The sequence below is a fragment of the Acinonyx jubatus genome, chromosome B3, assembly GCF_027475565.1.
Source record: "Acinonyx jubatus isolate Ajub_Pintada_27869175 chromosome B3, VMU_Ajub_asm_v1.0, whole genome shotgun sequence".
Classification (NCBI taxonomy): Eukaryota; Metazoa; Chordata; class Mammalia; order Carnivora; family Felidae; genus Acinonyx; species Acinonyx jubatus.
The window spans coordinates 27527272-27552721 of record NC_069386.1 but is presented as its reverse complement, the minus strand read 5'-3'; the positions used below and the strand labels follow the sequence as shown (position 1 = coordinate 27552721).

Genomic DNA, 25450 nt, shown 5'->3' with positions numbered 1-25450 from the left:
GTAAAAATGGGAAATCTATGGACCAAAAAAAAAAAAAGTTTGCTCTTTCAATCCATGAACATGGAATGTTTTTCCATTTATTTGTGTCCTCCTTAACTTATTTCATAAGTTTTCTACAGTTTTCAGAGTATAGATCTTTTACCTCTTTTGTTAGGTTTATTCCTAGGTATCTAATTATTTTTGGTGTAATTGCAGATAGGATCGATTCCTTGATTTCTCTTTCTGCTGCCTTGTAATTAGTATACAGAAATGCAACCAATTTCTGTATGTTGACTTTATATATCATGAGACTTAGCTAAATTCATGCATTAGTGTTTGCAATTTTTTGGTAGAGTCTTTTTGGGTTTTTTACATAGAATATCATGTCACCTGCAAATAGTAAAACTTTGACTTCTTCCTTGCTGATTTGGATTCATTTCTTTTTATTGTCTGATTGCTGAGGGTAAGACTTCCAGTACTATGTTAAATAGTAATGGTGAGAGTAGACATCCTTGTCTTGTTCCTGACCATAGGGGAAAGGATCTCAGTTCTTCCTCATTGAGAATATTAGCTATGGGTCTTTCACACATGGCCTTTATAATATTGAGATATGTTCTATATATCCCTATTTGTCGAGGGTTTTTATCAAGAATGGATGCTGTGACATGGTGCCTGGGTGGCAAAGTTGACCATCTAACTGTTGGTTCAACTCAGATCATGGTCTCATGGTTGGTTTGTGGGATTAGGCCCCACATCAGATACTTCATGGACAGCCCCAAGCCTGCTTGAGATTCTCTCCCTCCCTCTTTCTCTGCCTCTCCCCACTCACACACACACACACTCTCTCAAATAAATACACATAAAAAAAAAGAATGGATGTTGTATTTTGTGAAATGCTTTCTTCTGCATCTACTGACTTGATCATATGGTTTTTATTCGTTTTATTAATGTGGTATATCATGTTGATTGATTTGAGAATATTGAACCAGCTCTGCAGCCCTGGAATAAATCCCACTTGATCATGATGAATAATTCTTTTAATGTACTAGTGGATTCAGTTTGCTAGTATCTTGTTGAGAATTTTTACATCCATGTTCTTCAGTGGGGTCTTTCTGGTTTTGAAATCAAGGTGATGATTATAGACTCATTATAGAATGAGTCTCGAAGTTTTCCTTCCATTCCTATTTTTGGAACATTTTGAGAAGAACAGGTAGTAACTCTCCGTTAAATGTCTGGTAGAATTCCCCCGGGAAGCCATCAAGTCCTGGGTTTTTGTTTCTTGGCAGATTAAAAAAAAATTTTTTTTTAATGTTTATTCATTTTTGAGAGAGAGAGACAGAGCATGAGCAGGGAAGGGGCAGATAGAAAGGGAGACACAGAATCTGAAGCAGACCCCAGGCTCTGAGTTGACAGCAGAGGGCCTTACGTGGGGCTGAAACTCATGAACCATAAGATCATGACCTGAGCCAAAGTCAGAAGCTTAACCAACTGAGTCACCAAGGCACCCCTCTTGGGAGATTTCTGATTAGTGTTTCAATTTCCTTGCTGGTTATGGGTGTTCCAATTTTCTATTTTTTCTTGTTTCAGTTTTGGGAGTTTGTATGTTTCTAGCAATTTATCCATTTATTCCAGGTTGTTGGCATATAATTTTTCATAATATTCTAATTGTTTGCAGTTCTGAGGTATTGGTTGTGATCTCTCCCTTTTTATTTGTGATTTTAATTTCTTGGGGTCCTATCTCTTTTCTTTTTGATAAGTCTGGCTAGAGGTTTGTCAATTTTATTAATTCATTTGAAGACCCAGATCTTACTTTCATTGATCTGTTCTGGTTTTATTTCTTGTTTCTACAGTGTTTATTTCTACTCTAGTCTTTATTATTACCCTTCTTCTGCTGCCTTTAGCCTTATTTTCTGTTCCTTTTCTAGCTCCTTTAAGTGTAAGGTTAAGTTGTGTATTTGAGACCTTTCTTTCTTCTTGAGGTAGGCCTGTATTGCAATATACTTCCCTCTTATGACCACCTTTGCTGCAATCCCAAAAGTTTTTGACTGTCATGATTTCATCTGCTTCCATGTAATTTTTTATTAGGTCTTTAATTTCCTGGTTAACCCATTCATTCATTAGTAGGATTTTCTTTAACTTCCATGTATTTGTGGTCTTTCTGAATTTTTTCTTGTGGGTGACTCCAAATTTCATAGCGTTGTGGTCTGCATATATGCACAGTATGATCTCAGTCCTTTTGTACTTGTGGGGGGTTGATTTTATCTTTTTTAAAAAGTAGGCTTCATGCCCAATGCAGGGCTTGAACCCACAACACTGAGATCAAGACCTGAGCTGAGATCAAGATTGGATGCTTAACTGAATAAACCACCCAGGATCCCCATGTGGAGGGTTGATTTATGAACCAGTATGTGATCTATTCTGGATATTGTTCCATGTGTACTCAGAGAATGTGTATTCTGCTGCTTAAGGATGGACTGTTCTGAATATATTTGTTGAGTCCATCTGGTCCAATGGATCATTGAAAGCCATTGTTTCCTTGCTGATTTTCTGCTTAGATGATCTGTCCATTGCCGTAAGTGGGATGTTAAAGTCCCTTACTATTATTGTGTCATCATCAGTGAATTTTTTGTTATTAATTGATTTATATATTTGGGTTCTTTCAAGTTGGGGGAATAAATATTTACAATTGTTAGGTGTTCTTGAAGGACAGACCCCCTTAATTATGATATAATGCCCTTCCTCGTCTCAAGTTGAGTCTTTGGTTTAAAATCTAGTTAAAATTGGGTATAAGTATGGCTACTCTGGCTTTCTTTTGCCATACATAAGCATGATAGATGGTGCTCCATCCCCTCCCTTTCAATCTGCAGGTGTTTTTATGTCTAAAATGAGTCGTCTAGGCTTCTGTGAAGATGGTGGCATAGGAGGACGCTGGGCTCACCGCGTCCTGCAGATCGCTTATATTCCACCCACACCTGCCTAAATAACCCAGAAAACCGCCAGAAGACTAGCAGAACGGATTCTCCAGAGCCAAGTGTAGACGAGAGGCCCACGGAAGAGGGTAGGAAGGGCAGAGAGGCGGTGAGTGCTACACGGACTGGTGGGAGGGAGCCGGGGCGGAGGGCAGCCCGCCGGCAAAGCAGAGCCCGAGTCTGGCTTACAAAAACGGAGGGGCCGGATGGAGTGCGTTCTGATAGCAAGTGGGACTTAACATCCGGAAGGTTATAAGTTAACAGATCGGCTCAGAGAACGGGAGGGCTGGAGGACAACAGGAGGGAGAGTTGTTGAGCCCCGGACAACAGAGCGCAGCTTGGCGAGGAACAAAGGTGCTGGCCAGCGCCATCTCCCTCGCCCATCCCCCAGCCAAAATACCAAAGGGAACCAGTTCCTGTCAGGGAACTTGCGTGCACCACGTAAACACCCAACGCTATGCTTCTGGGATCCATCCCTCTGGCAGGTCTGACTCTCTCCCGGTGCTGCAGGGCTCCTCCAGAAGCGGATTTTTGAAGGAAAAGCGAGCTGAGCCTACCCCTCCTGCCCCTGTGCACCTTGCCAATCCACCCCAGCTAATACGCCAGATTCCCAGCACCACCAGCCTGGCAGTGTGCAAGTAGCAAAGACGGGCCATGCCAACCCACAGGAATCCCGCCCCTTGAAGTGGGGAAGAGAAGGTACACACCAGTCTGACTGTGGCCCCAGCGGTGGGCTTGGGGCAGACATCAGGTCTGACTGTGGCCCCGCCCACCAATGCAAGTTATTCAAGACAGCACAGGGGAAGTGCCCCGCAGTTCCGCACCACTCCAAGGACTATCCAAAATAATGAAACAGAAGAATTCCCCTCAAAAGAATCTCCAGGAAATAATGACAGCTAACGAACTGATCAAAAAGGATTTAAACAATATAACAGAAAGTGAATTTAGAATAATAGTCATAAAATTAATCGCTGGGCTTGAAAACAGTATAGAGGACAGCAGAGAATCTCTTGCTACAGAGATCAAGGGACTAAGGAACAGCCAAGAGGAGCTAAAAAATGCTATAAATAAGCTGCAAAATAAAATGGAGACGACCACAGCTCGGATTGAAGAGGCAGAGGAGAGAATAGGTGAACTGGAAGATAAAATTATGGAAAAAGAGGAAGCTGAGGAAAAGAGAGATAAGAAAATCCAGGAGTATGAGGAGAAAATTAGAGAACTAAGTGATGCACTAAAGAGAAATAATCTATGCATAATTGGTATTCCAGAGGAGGAAGAGAGAGGGAAAGGTGCTGAAGGTGTACTTGAAGAAATAATAGCTGAGAACTTCCCTGAACTGGGGAAGGAAAAAGGCATTGACATCCAAGAGGCACAGAGAACTCCCTTCAGACGTAACTTGAATCAATCTTCTGCATGACATATCATAGTGAAACTGGCACAATACAAGGATAAAGAGAAAATTCTGAAAGCAGCTAGGGATAAACGTGCTCTAACATATAAAGGGAGACCAATAAGACTAGTGACGGATCTCTCTACTGAAACTTGGCAGGCCAGAAAGGAATGGGAGGAAATGTTCAATGTGATGAACAGAAAAAATATGCAGCCGAGAATCCTTTATCCAGCAAATCTGTCATTTAGAATAGAAGGAGAGATAAAGGACTTCCCAAACAAACAAAAACTGAAGGAATTCATCACCACTAAACCAGCTCTACAAGAGATCCTAAGGGGGATCCTGTGAGACAAAGTACCAGAGACATCACTACAAGCATGAAACCTACAGACATCACAATGACTATAAACCCATATCTTTCTATAATAACACTGAATATAAATGGACTAAATGCGCCAACCAAAAGACATAGGGTATCAGAATGGATAAAAAAACAAGACCCATCTATTTGCTGTCTACAAGAGACTCATTTTAGAACTGAGGACACTTTCAGACTGAAAGTGAGGGGATGGAGAACTATCTTTCACGCTACTGGAAGTCAAAAGAAAGCTGGAGTAGCCATACTTATATCAGACAAACTAGACTTTAAAGGCTGTAACAAGAGATGAAGAAGGGCATTATATAATAATTATAGGGTCTAGCCATCAAGAAGAACTAACAATTATAAATGTCTATGCACCGAATACCGGAGCCCCCAAATATATAAAACAATTTACTCACAAACATAAGCAACCTTATTGACAAGAATGTGGTAATTGCAGGGGACTTTAATGCCCCACTTACAACAATGGATAGATCATCTAGACCATGGTCAATAAAGAAACAAGGGCCCTGAATGATACTTTGGATCAGATGGACTTGACAGATATATTTAGAACTCTCCATCCCAAAGCAACAGAATATACTTTCTTCTCGAGTGCACATAGAACATTCTCCAAGATAGATCACATACTGGGTCACAAAACAGTCCTTCATAAGTATACAAGAATTGAGATCATACCATGCATACTTTCAGACCACAATGCTATGAAGCTTGAAATCAACCACAGGAAAAAGTCTGGAAAACCTCCAAAAGCATGGAGGTTAAAAAACAGCCTACTAAAGAATGAATGGATCAACCAGACAATTAGAAAAGAAATTTAAAACTATATGGAAACAAATCAAACTGAAAATACAACAGTCCAAACGCTTTGGGATGCAGCAAAGGCAGTCCTGAGAGGAAGATACATTGCAATCCAGGCCTATCTCAAGAAACAAGAAAAATCCCAAATACAAAATCTAACAGCACACCTAAAGGAAATAGAAGCAGAACAGCAAAGACACCCCAAACCCAGCAGAAGAAGAGAAATAATAAAGATCAGAGCAGAAATAAACAATACAGAATCTAAAAAAACTGTAGAGCAGATCAATGAAACCAAGAGTTGTTTTTTTGAAAAAATCAACAAAATTGAAGCCAGGCTTCTCACAAAGAAAAGGGAGATGACCCAAACAGATGAAATCATGAATGAAAATGGAATTATTACAACCAATCCTTCAGAAATACAAGCAATTATCAGGGAATACTATGAAAAATTATATGCCAACAAACTGGACAACCTGGAAGAAATGGACAAATTCCTAAACACCCACACACTTCCAAAACTCAAACAGGAGGAAATAGAAAACTTGAACAGACCCATACCCAGTGAAGAAATTGAATCAGTTATCAAAAATCTCCCAACAAATAAGAGTCCAGGACCAGATGGCTTCCCAGGGGAGTTCTACCAGACGTTTAAAGCAGAGATAATACCTATCCTTCTCAAGCTATTCCAAAAAATAGAAAGGGAAGGAAAACTTCCAGACTCATTCTATGAAGCCAGTATTACTTTGATTCCTAAACCAGACAGAGACCCAATAGAAAAAGAGAACTACAGGCCAATATCCCTGACGAATATGGATGCAAAAATTCTCAATAAGATACTAGCAAATTGAATTCAACAGCTTATAAAAATAATTTTTCACCATGATCAACTGGGATTCATTCCTGGGATGCAGGGCTGGATCAACATTCACAAATCAATCAACGTGATACATCACATTAATAAAAAAAGATAAGAACCATATGATCCTGTCAATCGATGCAGAAAAAGCATTTGACAAAATTCAGCATCTCTTCTTAATAAAAACCCTTGAGAAAGTCAGGATAGAAGGAACATACTTAAACATCATAAAAACCATGTATGAAAAGCTCACAGCTACTATCATCCTCAATGGGGAAAAACTGACAGCTTTCCCCCTGAGATCAGGAACACGAAAGGGATGTCCACTCTCACCGCTGCTGTTTCACATAGAGTTGGAAGTACTAGCATCAGCAATCAGACAACAAAAGGAAATCAAAGGCATCAAAATTGGCAAAGATGAAGTCAAGCTTTCACTTTTTGCAGATGACATGATATTATACATGGAAAATCCGACAGACTCCACCAACAGTCTGCTAGAACTGATACATGAATTCAGCAAAGTTGCAGGATACAAAATCAGTGTACAGAAGTCAGTTGCATTCTTATACACTAATAATGAAGCAACAGAAAGACAAATAAAAAAACTGATCCCATTCACAATTGCACCAAGAAGCATAAAATACCTAGATTTAAATCTAACCAAAGATGTAAAAGATCTGTGTGCTGAAAACTATAGAAAGCTTAAGAAGGAAATTGAAGAAGCTACAAAGAAATGGAAAAACATTCCGTGCTCATGGATTGGAAGAATAAATATTGTTAAAATGTCAATACTACCCAAATCTATCTACACATTCAATGCAATCCCAATCAAAATTGCACCAGCATTCTTCTCGAAGCTAGAACAAGCAATCCTAAAATTCATACGGAACCATAAAAGGCCCCAAATAGCCAAAGTAATTTCGAAGAAGACCAAAGTGGAGGCATCACAATCTCAGACTTAGGCCTCTACTACAAAGCTGTAATCATCAAGACAGCATGGTATTGGCACGAAAACAGACACATAGACCAATGGAATAGATAGCAAGCTGAGAACTAGACCCACAAAAGTATGGCCAACTAATCTTTGACAAAGCAGGAAAGAATATGCAATGGAAAAAAGACAGTCTCTTTAACAAATGGCGCTGGGAGAACTGGACAGCAACATGCAGAAGAATGAAACTAGACCACTTTCTTACACCATTCACAAAAATAAACTCAAAATGGATAAAGGACCTGAATGTGAGACAGGAAACTATCAAAACCCTAGAGAAGAAAGCAGGAAAAGATCTCTCTGACCTCAGCCACAGCAATTTCTTACTTGACACATCCCCAAAGGCAAGGGAATTAAAAGCAAAAATGAGGGTGCCTGGGTGGCTCAGTCGGTTGGGCGTCCGACTTCGGCTCAGGTCATGATCTCGCAGTCCGTGAGTTCAAGCCCCGCGTCAGGCTCTGTGCTGACAGCTCAGAGCCTGGAGCCTATTACAGATTCTGTGTCTCCCTCTCTCTCTGACCTTCCCCCATTCATGCTCTGTCTCTCTCTGTCTCAAAAATGAATAAACATTAAAAAAATTTTTTTTAAAAAGCAAAAATGAACTATTGGGGCCTCATGAAAATAAAAAGTGTCTGCACAGTAAAGGAAATAATCAACAAAACTAAAAGGCAACCAACGGAATGGGAAAAGATATTTGCAAATGACATATCAGACAAAGGGCTAGTATCCAAAATCTATAAAGAGCTCACCAAACTCCACACCAGAAAAACAAATAATCCAGTGAAGAAATGGGCAGAAAACATGAAGAGACACTTCTCTAAAGAAGACATCCAGATGGCCAACAGGCAGATGAAAAGATGCTCAGCATCACTCATCAGGGAAATACAAATCAAAACCACACTCAGATATCACCTCATGCCAGTCAGAGTGGCCAAAATGAACAAATCAGGAGACTATAGATGCTGGAGAGGATGTGGAGAAATGGGAACCCTCTTGCACTGTTGGTGGGAATGCAAAGTGGTGCATCCACTCTGGAAAACAGTGTGGAGGCTCCTCAAAAAATTAAAAATAGACCTACCCTATGACCCAGCAGTAGCACTGTTAGGAATTTACCCAAGGGATACAGGAATACTGATGCATAGGGGCACTTGTACCCCAATGTTTATAGCAGCACTCTCAACAATAGCCAAATTGTGGAAAAAGACTAAGTGTCCATCAACTGATGAATGGATAAAGAAATTGTGGTTTATATACACAATGGAGTACTACGTGGCAATGAGAAAGAATGAAATATGGCCCTTTGTAGCAACGTGGATGGAATTGGAGAGTGTGCTGCTAAGTGAAATAAGCCATACAGAGAAAGACAGCTACCATATGTTTTCACTCTTATGTGGATCCTGAGAAACTTAACAGAAACCTATGGGGGAGGGGAAGGAAAAAAAAAGAGGTTAGAGTGGGAGAGAGCCAAAGCATAAGAGACTCTTAAATAAAACTGAGAACAAACTGAGGGTTGATGGGGGTGGGAGGGCGGGGAGGGTAGGTGATGGGCATTGAAGAGGGCATCTTTTGGGATGAGCACTGGGTATTGAATGGAAACCAATTTGACAATAAATTTCATATATTAAAAAAAAATAAAATAAAATGTGTCTTCTATAGGCATCGTGTAGATGGGTCTTGTTTTTTTGTTTGTTTTGTTGTTTTAATCCATTCTGATACCCTATGTCTTTTTATTGGAGCATTTAGTCCATTTACATCCAGGATGATTACTGAAAGATAGAAGTTTTGCCATTGGGTTACCTGTAAAGTTGGTGTTTCTATTGATGTTCTCTGTTCCTTTCTAGTCTTTGTTGCTTTTGGTCTCCCCCTCTTGCCCCCCGCCCCACTCAAAGAGTCCCCTTTAAAATTTCTTCCCTGATTGGTTTAGTGGTCACAAACTCCTTTAGTTTTTACTTGTCTGGGAACTCTTTATCTCTCCTTCTATTCTCAATGACAGCCTTGCTGGATAAAGTATTCTTTTTTTTTTTTTAATTTTTTTAATGCTTTTATTTATTTTTGAGACAGAGACAGAGCATGAGCAGGGGAGGGGCAAAGAGAGGGGGAGACACAGAATCTGAAGCAGGGTCGACTCTGAACTGGCAGCACAGAGCCCGACGTGGGGCCCGAACTCACGGACCATGAGATCATGACCCGAGCTGAAGTCAGACGCTTAACTGACTGAGCCACCCAGGCGCCCCATAAAGTATTATTTTTTTTTAATCAAAAGGAATAACAAGCGAATTTATTATTTACTTATTACTGTATTTGTCGCTTGATAGATATCACGTAACCATTACTTTTATTAATATGTAATACTTAAATATAAATGGCACAAAAAATGAATAAAACATAAATGTGACTATACATATATTTCCAAAGTTTATATCCATTAAAGAACCTCAGAATTAATCAACAGATTAGTACTCTATTCCTGTTTTGATAGTTGAATATATTTTTCTTTTTAGTCTGCTATCTTAAGAGGCTGTTAAATTATAAAGTAGGTATCATCGTAAAGACAGTAATTTTGTGATCAAGAAAAAATATTTAAAGAATTTTGAGTGGGGGGCACCTGGGTGGCTCAGTTGATTGAGCCTCTGATTCTTGATTTCAGCTCAGGTCATGATCACATGGTTCATGATATACAGCCCTGCACTGGGGACTGCCTGTGATTCTCTCTCTTCCTCTCTGCTCCACCTTGCTCATGCTTGCTCGCTCTCTCTCTCTCTCTCTCAAAATAAATAAACAGGGAGGAGCTGTTGGATAAATAATTTTTATGTGTTGGAATGTTAAATCTTGATTTAAACCCTGCTTGTTCCATGTTCTCAATCCTTGCCGAGAACCACCTGAGCCATGCAGGAAGATCAGCAAGGCGCTGTGTGCTGGGAACACCATGCAACGCTGCAACCGAATTGAATCCAATGCAGCCGCCATTGCTGCCGCCCAAGGAGTTTCGTTTGGATAAAGTATTCTTGATTGCATATTTTTCCTTTTCAGCATGTTGAATATATCCTGCCACTCCTTCTTGGCCAGCCAAGTTTCTGTGGACATATCTGCTGTGAACCTGATCTGTCTTCCCTTGTAGGTTAAGGATTTTTTTTTTCTGTTGATGCTTTCAGGATTCTTTCCTTGATGTATTTTGTGAATTTGTCCATGATATACTTTGGCGATGGCCAGTTTTTGTTGAATTTAATGGGAGGTCTCTGCATTTCTTGGATTTTGATGTCTATGCTCTTCCCCAGATTAGGGAAGTTTTCAGCTGTAATTTGCTGACATAAACCTTCCGCCCCTTTTTTCTCTCTTCATCTTCTGAGAGACTCTTATGATACAAAAGTCACAGAGTTCCGTAAGTCTGTCTTCGTGATCCATTACCTTTGTTTCCATCTTCTTTTCAGAATCATTATTTTCCATAATTTTATCTTTTATATCACTAATTCCTTTCTCTGCTTCATGCGTCCTTGCTGTTATGCAATACATTTGGGTCTGCATCTTAGTTATAGCGTTTTTATTTTTGGCCTAAATTTAATCTCTTATCTCTGCAGTAAGGGATTCTCGAGTCTTCTATGATTTTTTAAATCCTACCTCAGATATCTTAATTATATCTGTATTAATTGAATCCCTGGCTGTCATTTCTTCATGTTGTTTCTTTTGGGGCAAATTCCTCTGTCTTGTCATTTTGGAGGAAAAAACATAATAATAAAATAAAATAAAAATTAGAAAAAAAAAGGATGCTAGATCCTAGGTGTGTTTTGGTCTGCTTGTTAAGAGAAGCTTGAGAGAAAAAAAGTAAATTTTTTTAAAAAAATCTGCCTTTTCTATATTCAAGAAAAAAAAAAAAAAAAAACGAAAACAAAAAGAAAAAACAAAAAGCCAGATCCGGTTTCCCCTAGAGCTGACACTTTGCAGCACTCTGTGATCAGCAGACTTAGTGCATGAGAGGGGGTTGTGTTGGTCTTCTGGGAGAGTGGCCTGCTGCTCTCATTCTGAGGTATATTTGCCCTAGTGGAGATGTGCCTGGAGGATCCGGGGCGGGGGGGGGGGGGTGAGCTTGGTGTAATGTGTCTGTTCTCTTCTTGGTGGTGCTGTTTAGTTCACTGAGGTTGATTAGTGGTAGTGGGCTATGGATAAAAATGGTTTCATCCCCTTCTCTAGTCTCTGAAGCAGAAAGTTCCAGCCCTCACAGACACACAAATGATCCCCTCTGCTCTGTCCCTGGTGTCCTTGACCAGGCTATCCGCTTGCCTAGGCGCGGCAATCTTGTGTTTTATACCTCAGGTGCAGCTGTGTTTCAAAACCTCACACTTCAGACAATGCACTGCTTGAACCCACTGCCTGATCCTGAGGGAGGTTCTTGACACACCGTGGCTGGTACCAGCTTTTTACAGAAAACAGAACTGTGCAGCAGAAGTGGCCTGAAGTTTATGGTAAACCACAAAACACAAGGGGCACTAGGGTATGCTGCCCTCAGCTGACACCTTTGTTCCTATACTGGTGAACAGGGCCACCCCACAAGGTCTTTTATGCATGAAGAGGCCCTATCACTGCTTCCAAATGCACTCCAAGCAGGGGAGCCACTTCTCCCCGTGCAATGAAGGGGATCCTCAGACCATGCTGCCTGCGCCTTGGGCTCTGCCCTGCTTCCTTACCAGAGTACCACCAGGCACTGAATTCCAAAGTTTCAGATTCTGTGCTGTTTATTTATTTTTAATTTTTTTTTAATTTTTAGAAAGAGAGAGCACACACACACAAGCCAGGGAGAGGAGCAGAGAGAGAGAGAAAGAATCTTAAGCAGGCTCCACTCTAAGTGCACAGCCAACTTGGGGCTTAATCCCACAACCCTGGGAATATGATCTGAGCCGAAATCAATGGTCAGATGCTCAACTGACTGAGCCACCCAGGTGTCCTTGCACTCTGCCATTTATAAAAACCTGGTGGTATGGAAACCCTCTTCTTTTTCCGTGTCAACAGTTTTGGGGAACAGTTTCATTTGCAATCCCCTGCACATTTTTATGCCCCCCCCCAACTTACCTCTCTGCAATCAGGGCTCCCTCCCCGCATCAGCAGAGCCTCTTTTCTCCCAAAAGTCAACTCTCTGCAGTTCCTACCTCCATGGGTTGTTTGTTCTGCTTGTAGATGAGAAGCTTTGTTTTCTAAGACTTTTGACTGATTTCTTGGATGTTCAGAATGATTTGATATTTATCTAGCTGTTTGCAGGAGGAAGCAAGCATAAGGCTGCCCTACTCCTCTGCCATCTTAACCAGCATATAGTTTTTCATAATATTCTCTTATGATTGTTTGTATTTCTGTGGTGTTGGTTGTTTCTCCTCTCCCATTTGTGATTTTCTTTATTTGGGTCCTTTCTCTTTACTCTTTGATGACTGGCTAGGGGCTTACCAATTGTAATTTTTTAAATTATTTTTTATTTAATTTATTTTTTAAATTTACATCCAAGTTAGATAGTATATAGTGCAACAATGATTTCAGGAGTAGATTCCTTAATGCCCCTTACCCATTTAGCCCATCCCCCCTCCCACACCGCCTCCAGTAACCCTCTGTTTGTTCTCCATATTTATGAATCTCTTATGTTTCATCCCAATCCCTGTTTTTATATTGTTTTTGTTTCCCTTCCCTTCCTTTCTGTTTTGTATCTTAAAGTCGTTATATGAGTGAAGTGATATTTGTCTTTCTCTAATTTCGCTTAGCATAATACCCTCTAGTTCCATCCACATAGTTGCAAATGGCAAGATTTCATTCATTTTTATTGCAAAGTAATACTCCATTGTATATATATACTACATCTTCTTTATCCATTCATCCATTGATGGACATTTGGGCTCTTTCCATACTTTGCCTATGTTGATAGTGCTGCTATAAAGGGGGTGCATGTGTCCCTTCAAAACAGCATACCTGTACCCCTTGGATAAATACCTAGCAGTGCAACTGCTAGGTCATAAGGTAGTTCTATTTTTAATTTTTTGAGGAACCTCCATAATGTTTTCTGGAGTGGCTGCACCAGCTTGCATTCCCACCAGCAGTGTAAAGAGATCCTCTTTCTCTGCATCCTTGCCAACATCTGTTGTTGTTGGGATTGTTAATGTTATCCATTCTGACAGGTGTGATGTGGTATCTCATTGTGGTTTTGATTTGTATTTCCCTGATGATGAGTGATGAGCATTTTTCATGTGTCAGTTAACCATCTGGATGTCTTCTTTGGAGAAGTGTCTATTCATGTCTTTTGCCCATTTCTTCACTGGATTGTTTGTTTTTTGGGTGTTGAGTTTTATAAATTCTTTATAGATCTTGGATACTAACCCTTTATCTGATATGTTGTTTGCAAATATCTTCTCCCATTCTGTCAGTTGCCCTTCAGTTTTGCTGATTGTTTCCTTCGCTGTGCAGAAGCTTTATATCTTGATAAGGTCCCTATAGTAGTTCATTTTTGCTTTTGTTTCCCTTGCTTCTGGAGACGTGTTGAGTAAGAAGTTGATGCGGCCAAGATCAAAGAGGTTTTTGCCTGCTTTCTCCTTGAGGATTTTGATGGCTTCCTGTCTTACGTTTCGGTCTTTCATCCATTTTGAGTTTATTTTTGTGTATGGTGTAAGAAAGTGGTTCAGGTTCATTCTTCTGGATGTCACTGACCCGTATTACCAGCACCACTTGCTGAACAGACTGTCTTTATTCCATCGGATATTCTTTCCTGCTTTGTCAAAGATTAGTTGGCCATACATCTGTGGGTCTATTTCTGGGTTCTCTATTCTGTTCCATTGATCTGAGCTTCTGTTTTTCTGCCAGTACCATACTGTCTTGATGATTACAGCTTTGTAATACAGCTTGAAGTCCAGGATTGTGATGCCTCCCGTTTTGGTTTCTTTTTCAAGATGGCTTTGGCTATTCAGGGTCTTTTCTGGTTCCATACAAATTTTAGGATTATTTGTTCTAGCTCTGTGAAGAATGCTGGTGTTATTTTGATAGGTATTGGATTGAATATGTAGATTGCTTTGGGTAGTATTGACATTTTAGCAATATTTGTTCTTCCTATCAAGGAGCATGGAATATTTTTCCATTTCTTTGTGTCTTCTTCAATGTCTTTCATAAGCTTTGTATAGTTTTCACTGGACAGATCTTTCACTTCTTTGGTTAGATTTATTCCTAGGTATTTTATGGTTTTGGTGTGTAATTTTTTCAAAGAAAAAGCTGGTTTCACTGATCTGTTCTGATCGGTTTTTTTTTTTTTTCAACATTTATTTATTTTTGGGACAGAGAGAGACAGAGCATGAACGGGGGAGGGGCAGAGAGAGAGAGGGAGACACAGAATCGGAAACAGGCTCCAGGCTCTGAGCCATCAGCCCAGAGCCTGACGCGGGGCTCGAACTCACGGACCGCGAGATCGTGACCTGGCTGAAGTCGGATGCTTAACCGACTGCGCTACCCAGGCGCCCCTCGTTTTTTAGTTTTTATATCATTTATTTCTGCTGTATCTTTATTATTTCCTTCCTTCTGATGGCTTTAGGCCTAATTTGTTGTTCTTTTTCTAGCTCCTTTAGGTGTAAGGTTAGGTTTTTTATTTGGGATTTTTTTTTTTTTTTTTTTTTTTTTTTTTTTGCTTCTTGAGGTTGGCCTGTATTGCTACCTACCTACCTCTTAGGACCACTTTTGCTGCATCCCAAAAGTTTTGCGCCATTGTGTTGTAACTTTCATTTGTTTCCATGTAGTACTGTTTTATTTCTTCCTTGATTTCCTGGTTGACCCATTGATTGTTTATCTACCTTCTGTTTCCATGAGTTCAGTTTTTTTTTAGATTCCACATATCAATGATATCTATAGTATTAGTCTTCCACTAACTTATTTCACTTAGCATAATGCCCTGAAGTACATTCATGGTTTTATAAATAGCAGAATTTTCTTATAGTGATTTTCCTTTTTCAATAATATATCACGTCTTTTTTTTATCCATTCATTCATTGATGGACATTTAGTTTGTTTGCTTACCTCACTATTGTGAACAATGCTGCAATGAACATGGCAGTGCAGACAGCTCTTTGAGATCTTGTTTTCATTTCCTTTGGATATATACCCAGCAGTGGGGCTGCTGCATCATGTGCTAGTTCTATTGCTAGTTTTTTGAGGAACCTCCACACTGTTTTCCATAGTGGCTATACCAATTGACATTACCGCCAATAAACCACCAGTGTTCCCTTTTTTTAATGCCCTTCCTAATACTTGTTACCTCGTAGTTTTTTGTTTGTTTGTTTGTTTTTGATAATAGTATTTCTAACAGGAGGGAGGGGATATCTTACTATTGATTTGATTTACATTTCCCTAGTGTTAGTTCTGTCAAGCACTTTCTTGTAACCGTTGGCCATTTGTACATATTCCTTGGAAAAATGTCTATTCATATTCTCTGCAAATTTTTAAATCATATTGTTTGTGTTTGCTATTGAGTTACAGTTCTTTATACTTTTTGGATATTAACCCCTTATTAGATACACGATTTGCAATATATATTCTCCCAATCTGTTGGCTGTCTTTTCATTTTGTTTCTTTTGCTGTGCAGAAGCTTTTTAGTTTCATGTAGTCCCACTTATTAATTTTTGCTTTTGTTGTGTTTTAGTTTGTATCCAAAAAATCATTGCTAAGACCAATGTCAAGGAGCTTCCCCCCTATGTTTACTTCTAGAAATTTTATGGTTTCAGGTCTTATGTTTAAGTCCTGAATATGTTTTAAATTTTGTGAGTGTTGTAAGAAAGCTGTCCAATTTCACACTTGTGCATGTGATTATCCTATTTTCTGAACACGATTAATGGAAGAAACTATCCTTTTCCCTCTCCACTTGGTTCCCTTGTCAATGTTAGTTGACCATATATGTAAGGGCTTATTTTGGGGCTCTCATTGCTGTTCAACTGGTCTGTGGAATGGCCAATACCATACTGTCATGATTACTATTTTCATGCCAATAACATACTGTTGTGATTACTAGCTTTATATTCTAGTTTGCAGTCTGAAAGTGTGATGCCTCCAAATTTTTCTTTCATTCTCAAGGTTGCTTTGGCTTTTGCAGACCTTTTTAGTTCCATATACATTTTAGGATTATATTTCTGTATCTGTGAAAAAAGCCATTAAAATTCTGATAAGGACTGCACTTAATCTATAGATGGTTTTGCATATTATCAACATTTAAACAATATTAATTATTCCAGCCCATGAATATGAGATTTCTTTCCATTTGTACGTGTCTTCAATTTCTTTCATCAAAATCTTGTAGTTTTCAGAGGGTTCAAGATGGTAACATAGAAAGACCCTGAACTCACATCCTTCCAGGGACACAGCAAATCTACACCTATATACAAAGCAATTCCTCCTGAAGAACTGAGGGTTGACTGAATAGCTTCTGCACTACAAAGGATAGAGGGACCACACAGCAACTGGCAAAAGAGACAGAGGCATGGTAAACATAGAAACCCCACCGCTGATGCTACAACTATAGTGGGAAGGAACAGCACTAGGGGACCTACCTGCATGCATATTCACCTGCCCTAGGACACAGAAAAAAAAGCTATGGCTTAAAGGGAAACTAGAATTGAAGTGAAATAAGCCTGTAGCACTTGCCAAGTAGTAGAGAAACTGCTGGAATTCTCTCCAGGTTCAGAGGTACTTGTCAGCACCACTGTTTATGTTCACCTTCCACCTTGAAACCACAGATCGGAGTAGGGTGCAGGTGCCTGAGCTGGCATGTCACCTCAATGAGCACCAGGCCTCTAGCTCACACCAACCCCAGCATATGCCCCAAGGCAGTCCCTAGAATGATGCCTATAAGGGCTCTGTCTCCACAAGGAGGCCCCCATACTGATTCCTGCTCAAGCTCCAGCCATCCCACTAACACCACCCCAGTATGGTGGACACTGGGACTCCCCTGAAGTGCTCCCACTACAACTCTAGCCATCTCACCAAGGCAGCACAGGTACAAAGCTCCCAGAAAACCCCCAGCATGCATCTACTTCAGCTCTAGGTAGCCCTGATGCGGAACCCCCTGGATCACCAACCATCAGCCACATCAACTCAAGCTGACCCACAAAGGCACACCCTGCATCAACACCCCAGGACAGCCAGGCCTGTGCCCACTTCTGCACTAACTGTCCTACATTGTATGTTAACTAACTTGAGGATAAATAAATTTAAAAAAATATAAACAAACAAATAAATAACGACCAGGAGACATACTGTTTCACCTAATTCATAGAAACAAACACAGAAAGCCAAACAAAATGAGGAGACATATAAATACGCTCCAAACAAAGGAATAAGAAAAACCTCATGAAAATAATTAAATGAAATGGAGATAAACAATCTACCTGATAAGGAATTCAAAGTGGTGGTCATGATGATGCTCAATGGACTTGAAAGAAAAATGGATGGGGGCACCTGGGTGGCTCAGTTGGTTAAGCGTCTGACTTCAGTTCAGGTCATGATCTCACAAGCAGTGGGTCTGGGCCCTGTGCATCAGGCTCTGTGCTAATAGCTCAGATTCTCCCTCTCTCTCTGCCCTCTCTTACTTGTACTCTGTCTCTCTTTCTCTCAAAAAAAAAAAGCGAAAAAAATTTTTTTAATAAAAATAAAAATGTATTCTTAAGTATTTGTTTGTTTTGGTACTATTTTATAACTGATTGTTTCCTTAATTTTCATTTTTGGCTTGCCCACTGCTACTATATACAGATACAATTAATTTTTTATATTGAGCATATATATAGCAACCTTGTTGAACTTGTTTATTAGTTCTAACAGTTTCTTAGCAGGTCCTTAGGATTTTCCATACATAAGATCATGTCCTCTGCTAACAGAGATAGTTTGACACCTTCCTTTCCAATCCAGGTGTCTTTTAATTCATTTTTGTTCATTCAATTTGCTTGCCCAGCTACAGTGGCTAGAACCTTTAGTACAATGCTGAATATAAGTGGCAAAAGTAGATGGCTTTTTCCTGATCTAAGGGGGAAATCATCCAGTCTTTAACCATTAAATATGATGTTAGCTGAGGGTGGGGGGTGAGGGAGGGGGATTCACAGAGGTCCTTCGCCAGGTTAGGAAGTTACCCTCTATTTCTAGCATATTGATTGTTTTCATCATGAAGGGGTACTGAATTTTATAAAAGGATTTTGCTATGTCTATTGACATGTATTTATTCTATTGATGAGGCGTATTAACTAATTTACACTGATGCTAAATCTATCTTGCATTCTTGAGATAAATCCCACTTGGTCATACTGTATAATCCTTTTTATATATTGCTGAATTTAAATTAGCTGGTGTTTTGTTGAGGATATCTGCATATACGTTAATAAGAGAATGGTTTACAGTTTTCTTTGGTTTTCTTACCAGGGTAATATTGCCTTATAGACTGAGTTGGGAAGGGTTCCCATCTCCCCTATTTTTGGGAAAAGTTTATAAAGAATTCTATTAATTCTTCTCTAAATGCTTGAAAGTACTCACCTCAAGTGAAACCACCACTACTTGAATTTTTGTTGGAAGTTTTTATATTACTAATTCAATCTCTTTACTTGTTGTAAGTCTATTCAGATTTTCTATTCTTAAAACATTTTCAGTAGTTTGAGTCTTTCTAGAAATGTGACCAATTCATCTAAGTTATCTAATTTGTTGACATACTGTTGTTTATTTGCTTACAATTTTTCTATTTCTGTAGAGCTGGTGGCAATATCCCTCTTTTGTTTCTGATTTTAGTAATTTCAGTCTTTGTCAATCTAGCTGAAGGGTTTTGTTGATCTTTTTAAAGAACAACCTTTGGGTTTTGCTGCTTTTCACTGTTGTATTTCTGTTCTCTATTTCATTTATTTCGGTGATTTTGCTTTCTGATTTCATTCTATTGCAATCAGAGAAAGTATTTTGTATGGTTTCAATACTTTCACATTTATTGATGATAATTTTTATTGCCTAGCATATGGTCTATGCCAGAAAATGTTCCATATATACTTGGGAAAATGTGAATTCTACTGTTGGGTGGAGTGTTCCCTCTGCCCTTCCCCCACTCACGCTCTCTCTCTCTCTCTCTCAAAAATAAACATTAAAATTTTTTTCAAAAAATCCCTTATATCATAGCTTTAATTACTGACATATTTAACTTAAATCTTTTTCCATTTTATTTTTTATTGTAGTAAGTTAAACTTTTCATTTTTATTACTTCAAACTTTAGACACTTCTTATCCTTTCAACATCTGAAAGATACTCTTTTTTTCAAGTTGTAAAAATAAAATCTTTCTTATCTATGGGCCATAAACCATGGAAATATAGCTAACTTTTTTTCCCCTCCTCTTTTACAGATTAAACCTCCATCACACATACTATGGGTTGTGCTAAAGTAAAGATGCAAACTTATTCAGTAAAAATCAGAGACAGAAAATGTCTACAGCTATATGTAATGGATTACTGGGTACATTAACTCATTGGATTTGCCACAGCTTTACACCGAACGCTGAACTCTGCACTACTGAGCAGGATGACATACTTCAATATATCACATAATTCACATGAGTCATGCACTCCAATAGTATCAACAAACCATTCAATGTTGTATTTGCCTCTATTTCCACACTTGATGGCTATCCAGCATATAATGCTTTATTCACTTATTTTGATGGTTCTATGATTTAAATTGATGTTCCTACAAATTGCTTACCAGTTTTCCCAATATAATTTAAAGGAAAAAAAAACCCTCTCTCTTTTAGACTAGAGACATGACTGTTAAATGCAGTTTCCAATACTAGACTAGATCCTGTGCTAGGAGGAAAAATGATGGCACAAATGAAAAACAATGGTATAAAAATAATGGTATAAATGGTAAAAATAAAGGTATAAAGAATAATAGTATAAAATAAGGGTATAAGGGGACAATTAACAAAATTGGAATATGGAAGGCAGATTACACACATGTATTACAATGTTAAATTTATTGAAATTGACCATTGTACTATAGTTATTAGAGAATATTTGTGGGGTGCCTGGGTGGCTCAGTCAGTTAAGGTTCTGACTCTTGGTTTTGGCTCAGGTCATGATCTCATGGTTTCGTGAGTTCAAGCCCCACATTGGGCTCCATGCTCCCAGTGTAGAGCCTGCTTGGGATTCTCTGTCTCCCTACCTGCCCCTCATCCACTCACGCTGTCTCTGTCTCTCTCAAAATAAATAAATAAAGTTACTTGTCATGTTAGGAAAGAATATTTGTCATGTTAAGAAATACAAACTGATGTGTTTAAAGATGAAGAATCATGATAGAATACATAGTATTCTAGCGGATCAAAAAGACCTCACAAAACAAACAAATAAAAAACCAAAGAAACACCACATTCATATAGAACAATGGTTCTCAACTAGGGATGATCTGCTTCCTCCCCAAGGACATTTGCAGTGTCTGGATATATTTGGCGGGGGGAGGGGTACTACTGGCATCTGATCAGTGGAGTCCACAATGCTACTAATAAGCGCCCTACAATGTACAAATCAGCCCTCACAACGAATGATCTGGTCTCAAATGCCAACAATATTGAGGTTGAGAAACCTTGATGCAGAGAAAGCAACTGGTAGAGCAAAAGGGATAAAATAGCAACAATAGCTGTGTCTAGGTGAGCGTTATGAGTATTGTTTTGATTATTCTTTTGTTTTAAAGTTTTTATTTAAATTCCAGTTAACATACAGTGTAGTATTAGTTTCAGGTGTACAATACAGTGTCTCAACCACTTACAGACTCCACCTGGTGCTCATCAAAAGGGCACACTTTAATCCCCATCACTTATTTAACCCATCACCTGTTTTGATTATTCTTTTTTTTTTTTCTTAAGTAGGCTCCACACCCAGCGTGGAGCCCAGCATGGAGCCCAGGGCAGGGCTTAGACTCACAACCCTGAGATAAAGACCTGAGCTTAGATCAAGAGTCAGACACTCAGCCAACCAGACACCCCCCTACCCTGAATTTTAATTATTCTTAATCTTGTAACTTTTATGTAATTTGGAAATTATTTCCAAATAAAAAGTGTTTTTAAACTTCTTTTATAATTTTTTTAATGTTTATTTATTTTGAGAGAGAGAGAGAGAGAGAGAGAGAGAGAACGCACGCATGTGAGTCGGGGAGGGGCACAGAGAGAGGGAGACAGAGAATCTGAAGCAGGCTCCAGGCTCTGAGCTGTCAGCACAGAGCCCGACACAGAGCTTGAACTCACAAGCTGTGAGATCATGACCTGAGCCCAAGTTGAACTCTTAACTGACTGAGAGCCCCAGGCACCCTAAACTTCTTTTAAAAGTACTATGTTGTTATGATTATCATACACTGAGTCATTACAGAGAAAAGTGGACCTATTTTGGGGCTCTGTATTCTATTTCTAGTCTATCTCCTGAATATTTGGAGAAGTGAACATTTCTGGTGAGGTGACTTAATAACTGCTAAAGTCCACAGAAACAGTTCTTTGGGTCTTAACTAAGCAAGGTATTTTAATATATGCATATTAAATGTGCAATGTGCAAAGATTCCAGGGTCAGATTATTTGCTTGATTTTTTTTTTTCAGGAGAACAAATCAGAGTGAGGTTGGGCTCTAGGAAGTTGGAGCAGTGATTCCCCAAAGTGAGCACCACTCATGCAATCCAAGCTCTTAAGGGCCATCCAGACACAAAGCAACATCAAGCCACATGCGATATTAGCCTTTTGGGATAAGAGCAACATCCTACAAACACATTTCCAAAGTTAACCTCTAGAAAACACGTTTGTGCTTTCAGCCTACAGAATTTTAAAGCCTAATTAACTTTAAAGTACAATTTAAATGTAATCATAAGACACCCTTCTCTGAGAGTCTGTCTGGAATGCAGCAGAATACCAATAAATAAATGAGTTAGAAACTTGGATTTTATTTCTCTTCTATTATATCTCTGTTTATTAATAACTTCTCCAAAGGTAAAACAGAATATAAATAGGTTCACAGGAGGATATGTATTAAGCTATTTAATAAATGTTTCATAAAATCATTTTTTTAGGTATGCCAAATGTAATAAAAAGACTCTACTTGTAATGCATGCTGGCTGGCAGCCTTCGAGCCCCCAGTCCTACCTTTTTCCCTTTGCCCCACATCTGGGCAACCTGATTAAGAAAGCCTGCTCATACCCTTAGACCTTTGGTGTCCTCAGTCCCTGGCACTGGCAGAAATTTCAAACCACACAAGCCCCACCTGAGTGTGGGAACCTCCGTCCCACTCACTTTCTAACAATAAAAACCCAAAGTCCCACCTCCCTCATATCCCTCTGGACCAAAGAGAAACCCTTCTCCCAGGTGTGGGGATCCATGTGCTATAGATTGTTATGAGTCATGAACTCTATTTTATACCCATTGGTGCCCATGTGTCATTTGTCCCAACTCCATAATTTTCCAGGGTGGAGTGGGAGAATTGTGCAGTGTCTGGTAGAGGATTCTAGCTACCCAGATAAAACAGTAACTGACTAGTTTTGCTTAATGATTTCTCAGAATCACTTGTCAAGGCAGCAGGAAGACTCTAGTCTCTAAGTCTTCCAGGGCAAAGACCAGAAGAATGATAGGATCATACTTATTGATGTCCACACATAAGTTAGGGTCTGAAATATACCAAAGCAAATTTCTATGAGAAAGGTTAATAATTCACAAAACAAAATTGAAAGGATAAAATTAAACCATACAGAGTAGAATACTGAAGTTACAATTAGTTACAATTTTGCTTTTACTATTATAGAGACAATTAAAATGGAAAGTTTTTTTTTTAAACTACATGTTAAAAACAAAAACACAGACTCCCAGCTCTCACCCAAACGGCACTCCAAGGGCACCCAGTGGAGTCACCAGGACTGTGGGGACCGCCGTGTAAGCCAGGAAGTTTCCAATCTGGCCAACAGCCACTGTCAAGAGAATCACAAGGATACCACTTGCAATTACAGCTCTCTTTCAGCAATGATCAGAGTTTAATTGGGCAAGGAGCTGTTCTGAAAGGGCTATTTCTTCTCTATTACTTGTAAGGAAGCAAATGTGGAGCATTATTGCATAATTAAGGGTCCTGAAGGCAGGGGAGAGCAGGCCCCAGAGTGTCACTGACCCAAACTGGAAGACTAGTTTCCTCTGTGGAATTTCCCAAACTAAATGGCAATGATTGACAGTAGGCGCAACAGAGTATATTTCCACTTTCCCCTTAACACATCCTTGTTTTACAACTAATCGCATAGAATTTCTTGAGCCCCTTCAATGGCCTGGGACTTAACTCCAGTATAGACCACTGGGCCACAGTGACACATTGCTGATATACCAGGTAGAAACACAACTGCCTGCATAGGACTGCATTCAGGGCTATACTAAGAGAGCTTAAAGATGAGCTCCTCAATAAAAGGAAATAATATCTGCTAGATAACATCTTGCCTGAAAGGCAATGTGTGACAAATAAACCTCATAATATTGTTGAATTTTATAGTATAATTTTTCTTTATATATTTAGGGTTCTGAACTCTAATCCTATTAATTTTTATATGATAGCACATAACCTCTGCATGCGACCTCTTTTATCAGTCTGATTGAAGAAACTCTCCTTTGTAAAACCAATTACGTTTGACAAAACAAGAAATTTCACCAAGTGCCAACAGCCTGACTACAGATGAGTAAGCAGGAGCTATTTTAATTTCTTTGGAACCAGGACAGTCTGACCTGGACTAAATTCAGGGCTTATTGCAGGAAATAGGACCCTCTACCTCCTCCCAACCGTGACTCCCACCCTGGTCCACAGTCCAAAGAATGCAGCCACACTCATTCCAACCTCTGCAGTCCTGCTAGAGGAATGACTGATCTTAAGAAAGAAAGCACATCAAACTGTTCACCACACTGGGTACTTACTTGCAATTGTGCCTGCCCACCACACAATGTCTGTTAAATAGGAAGTACCTATGAAAGAGTGAGATAAAAAGGTCAGAAAAGTACAAAGCAAGAGGTTTACAAACTATATACTTTAAAAAGGAACTTTTGCTTGAAAATAAAATTGAAAAGAATATTGAATGCCATACTGCTTAGTCACCATTTTAAGAATCTTTAAGTTAGTCTATAAATAGCAGCATGAAAAACCACTAAAAGTGGCAAATACAGGTATTTTTTTGCAATGAACACAAGCTGACCCAAACAAGTCAAGCCTTTATTAAAGAAACATTTTTGAGCTCATCATGTGACCCAGAGTCACAAATATTCTTTGGCATGAAGTTTTATGTTGAAGTCCAGTTCTCTCATGCATTTACTGTAAGCCATTTATATGATAATTTTATTAGTATAGGCTTCAATGACTTGGTGCTTAAACAGGTTAGTCAATTTTCAAAGTTTACCTTTCTCATATGGCTCTCTTTTCAACCATTTGGGCAGCAGACCTTTTCTCTCACTCAGTGATTTGACATTTTACACAGTTTCTTGTACTCTCTTAGGTTACCCTCATATACCCCATGTATAGTCAGACAGAACCATGAGCAGGTGCCCAGGCCTCTCCATCACATGGGTCCCTCCTTCCTGTATGAGGAACCTGCAGCAAGATGGTCTCCCAACCGTTGAGACACAGATTTGTCCCACTTCAGATATGTCAAAATGTTTGTCTGACAGGTTTCTTCACTTCAGGTTAAAGTACCTAATTCTAGAGTTTAGCCATTCTAATAGGTGTGAGATAATATCTTATTGTGGTTTTGATTTGCATTTCCCTGATGAGTGATGTTGAGCATCTTTCCATGTGTCTGTTGGCCACTTGTATGTCTTCTTAGGAAAAATGTCTATTCAGATCTTGTGTCCATTTTTCAACTATGTTGGGGTTTTTTTTGGTGTTGAGTTGTGTAAGTTCTATAAAGATAACTTATATCTTAATATTTTGGATATTAACCCTTATCAGATATATCATTTGCAAATATATTCTCTCATTCAGTAGTAAATGATGTTACAATAGGGATGTAATGGGACAGATGGTAGCTATACTTACAGTGAACACAGCATAATGTATAAACTTGTCAAATCACTAAGTTGCACAT

The 25450-nt window shown here is 39.1% G+C and overlaps 1 protein-coding gene across 5 annotated transcripts in view; it reads right to left on the bottom strand.

Moving 5' to 3' along the window:
• NIPA1 (NIPA magnesium transporter 1) overlaps positions 1-25450 on the bottom strand; it is a 90527-nt gene that overhangs the window by 32189 nt on the left and 32888 nt on the right. For 4 of the 5 annotated variants that reach the window (XR_008299027.1, XR_008299028.1, XM_027067858.2 and 1 more), the window contains exons 2-3: positions 24291-24338; positions 23221-23311 (exon numbers count right to left, since the gene is read on the bottom strand). Coding sequence is in view for 3 of the 5 variants with exons in the window: in XM_027067858.2 (XP_026923659.1) it covers positions 23221-23311; positions 24291-24338 (139 nt within the window). In the remaining 2 variants the exon portion in view is untranslated. Of the gene's footprint in view, positions 1-23220; positions 23312-24290; positions 24339-25401; positions 25425-25450 lie in introns of those variants that run through there. The other variant, XM_027067859.2, reaches the window with a different exon arrangement.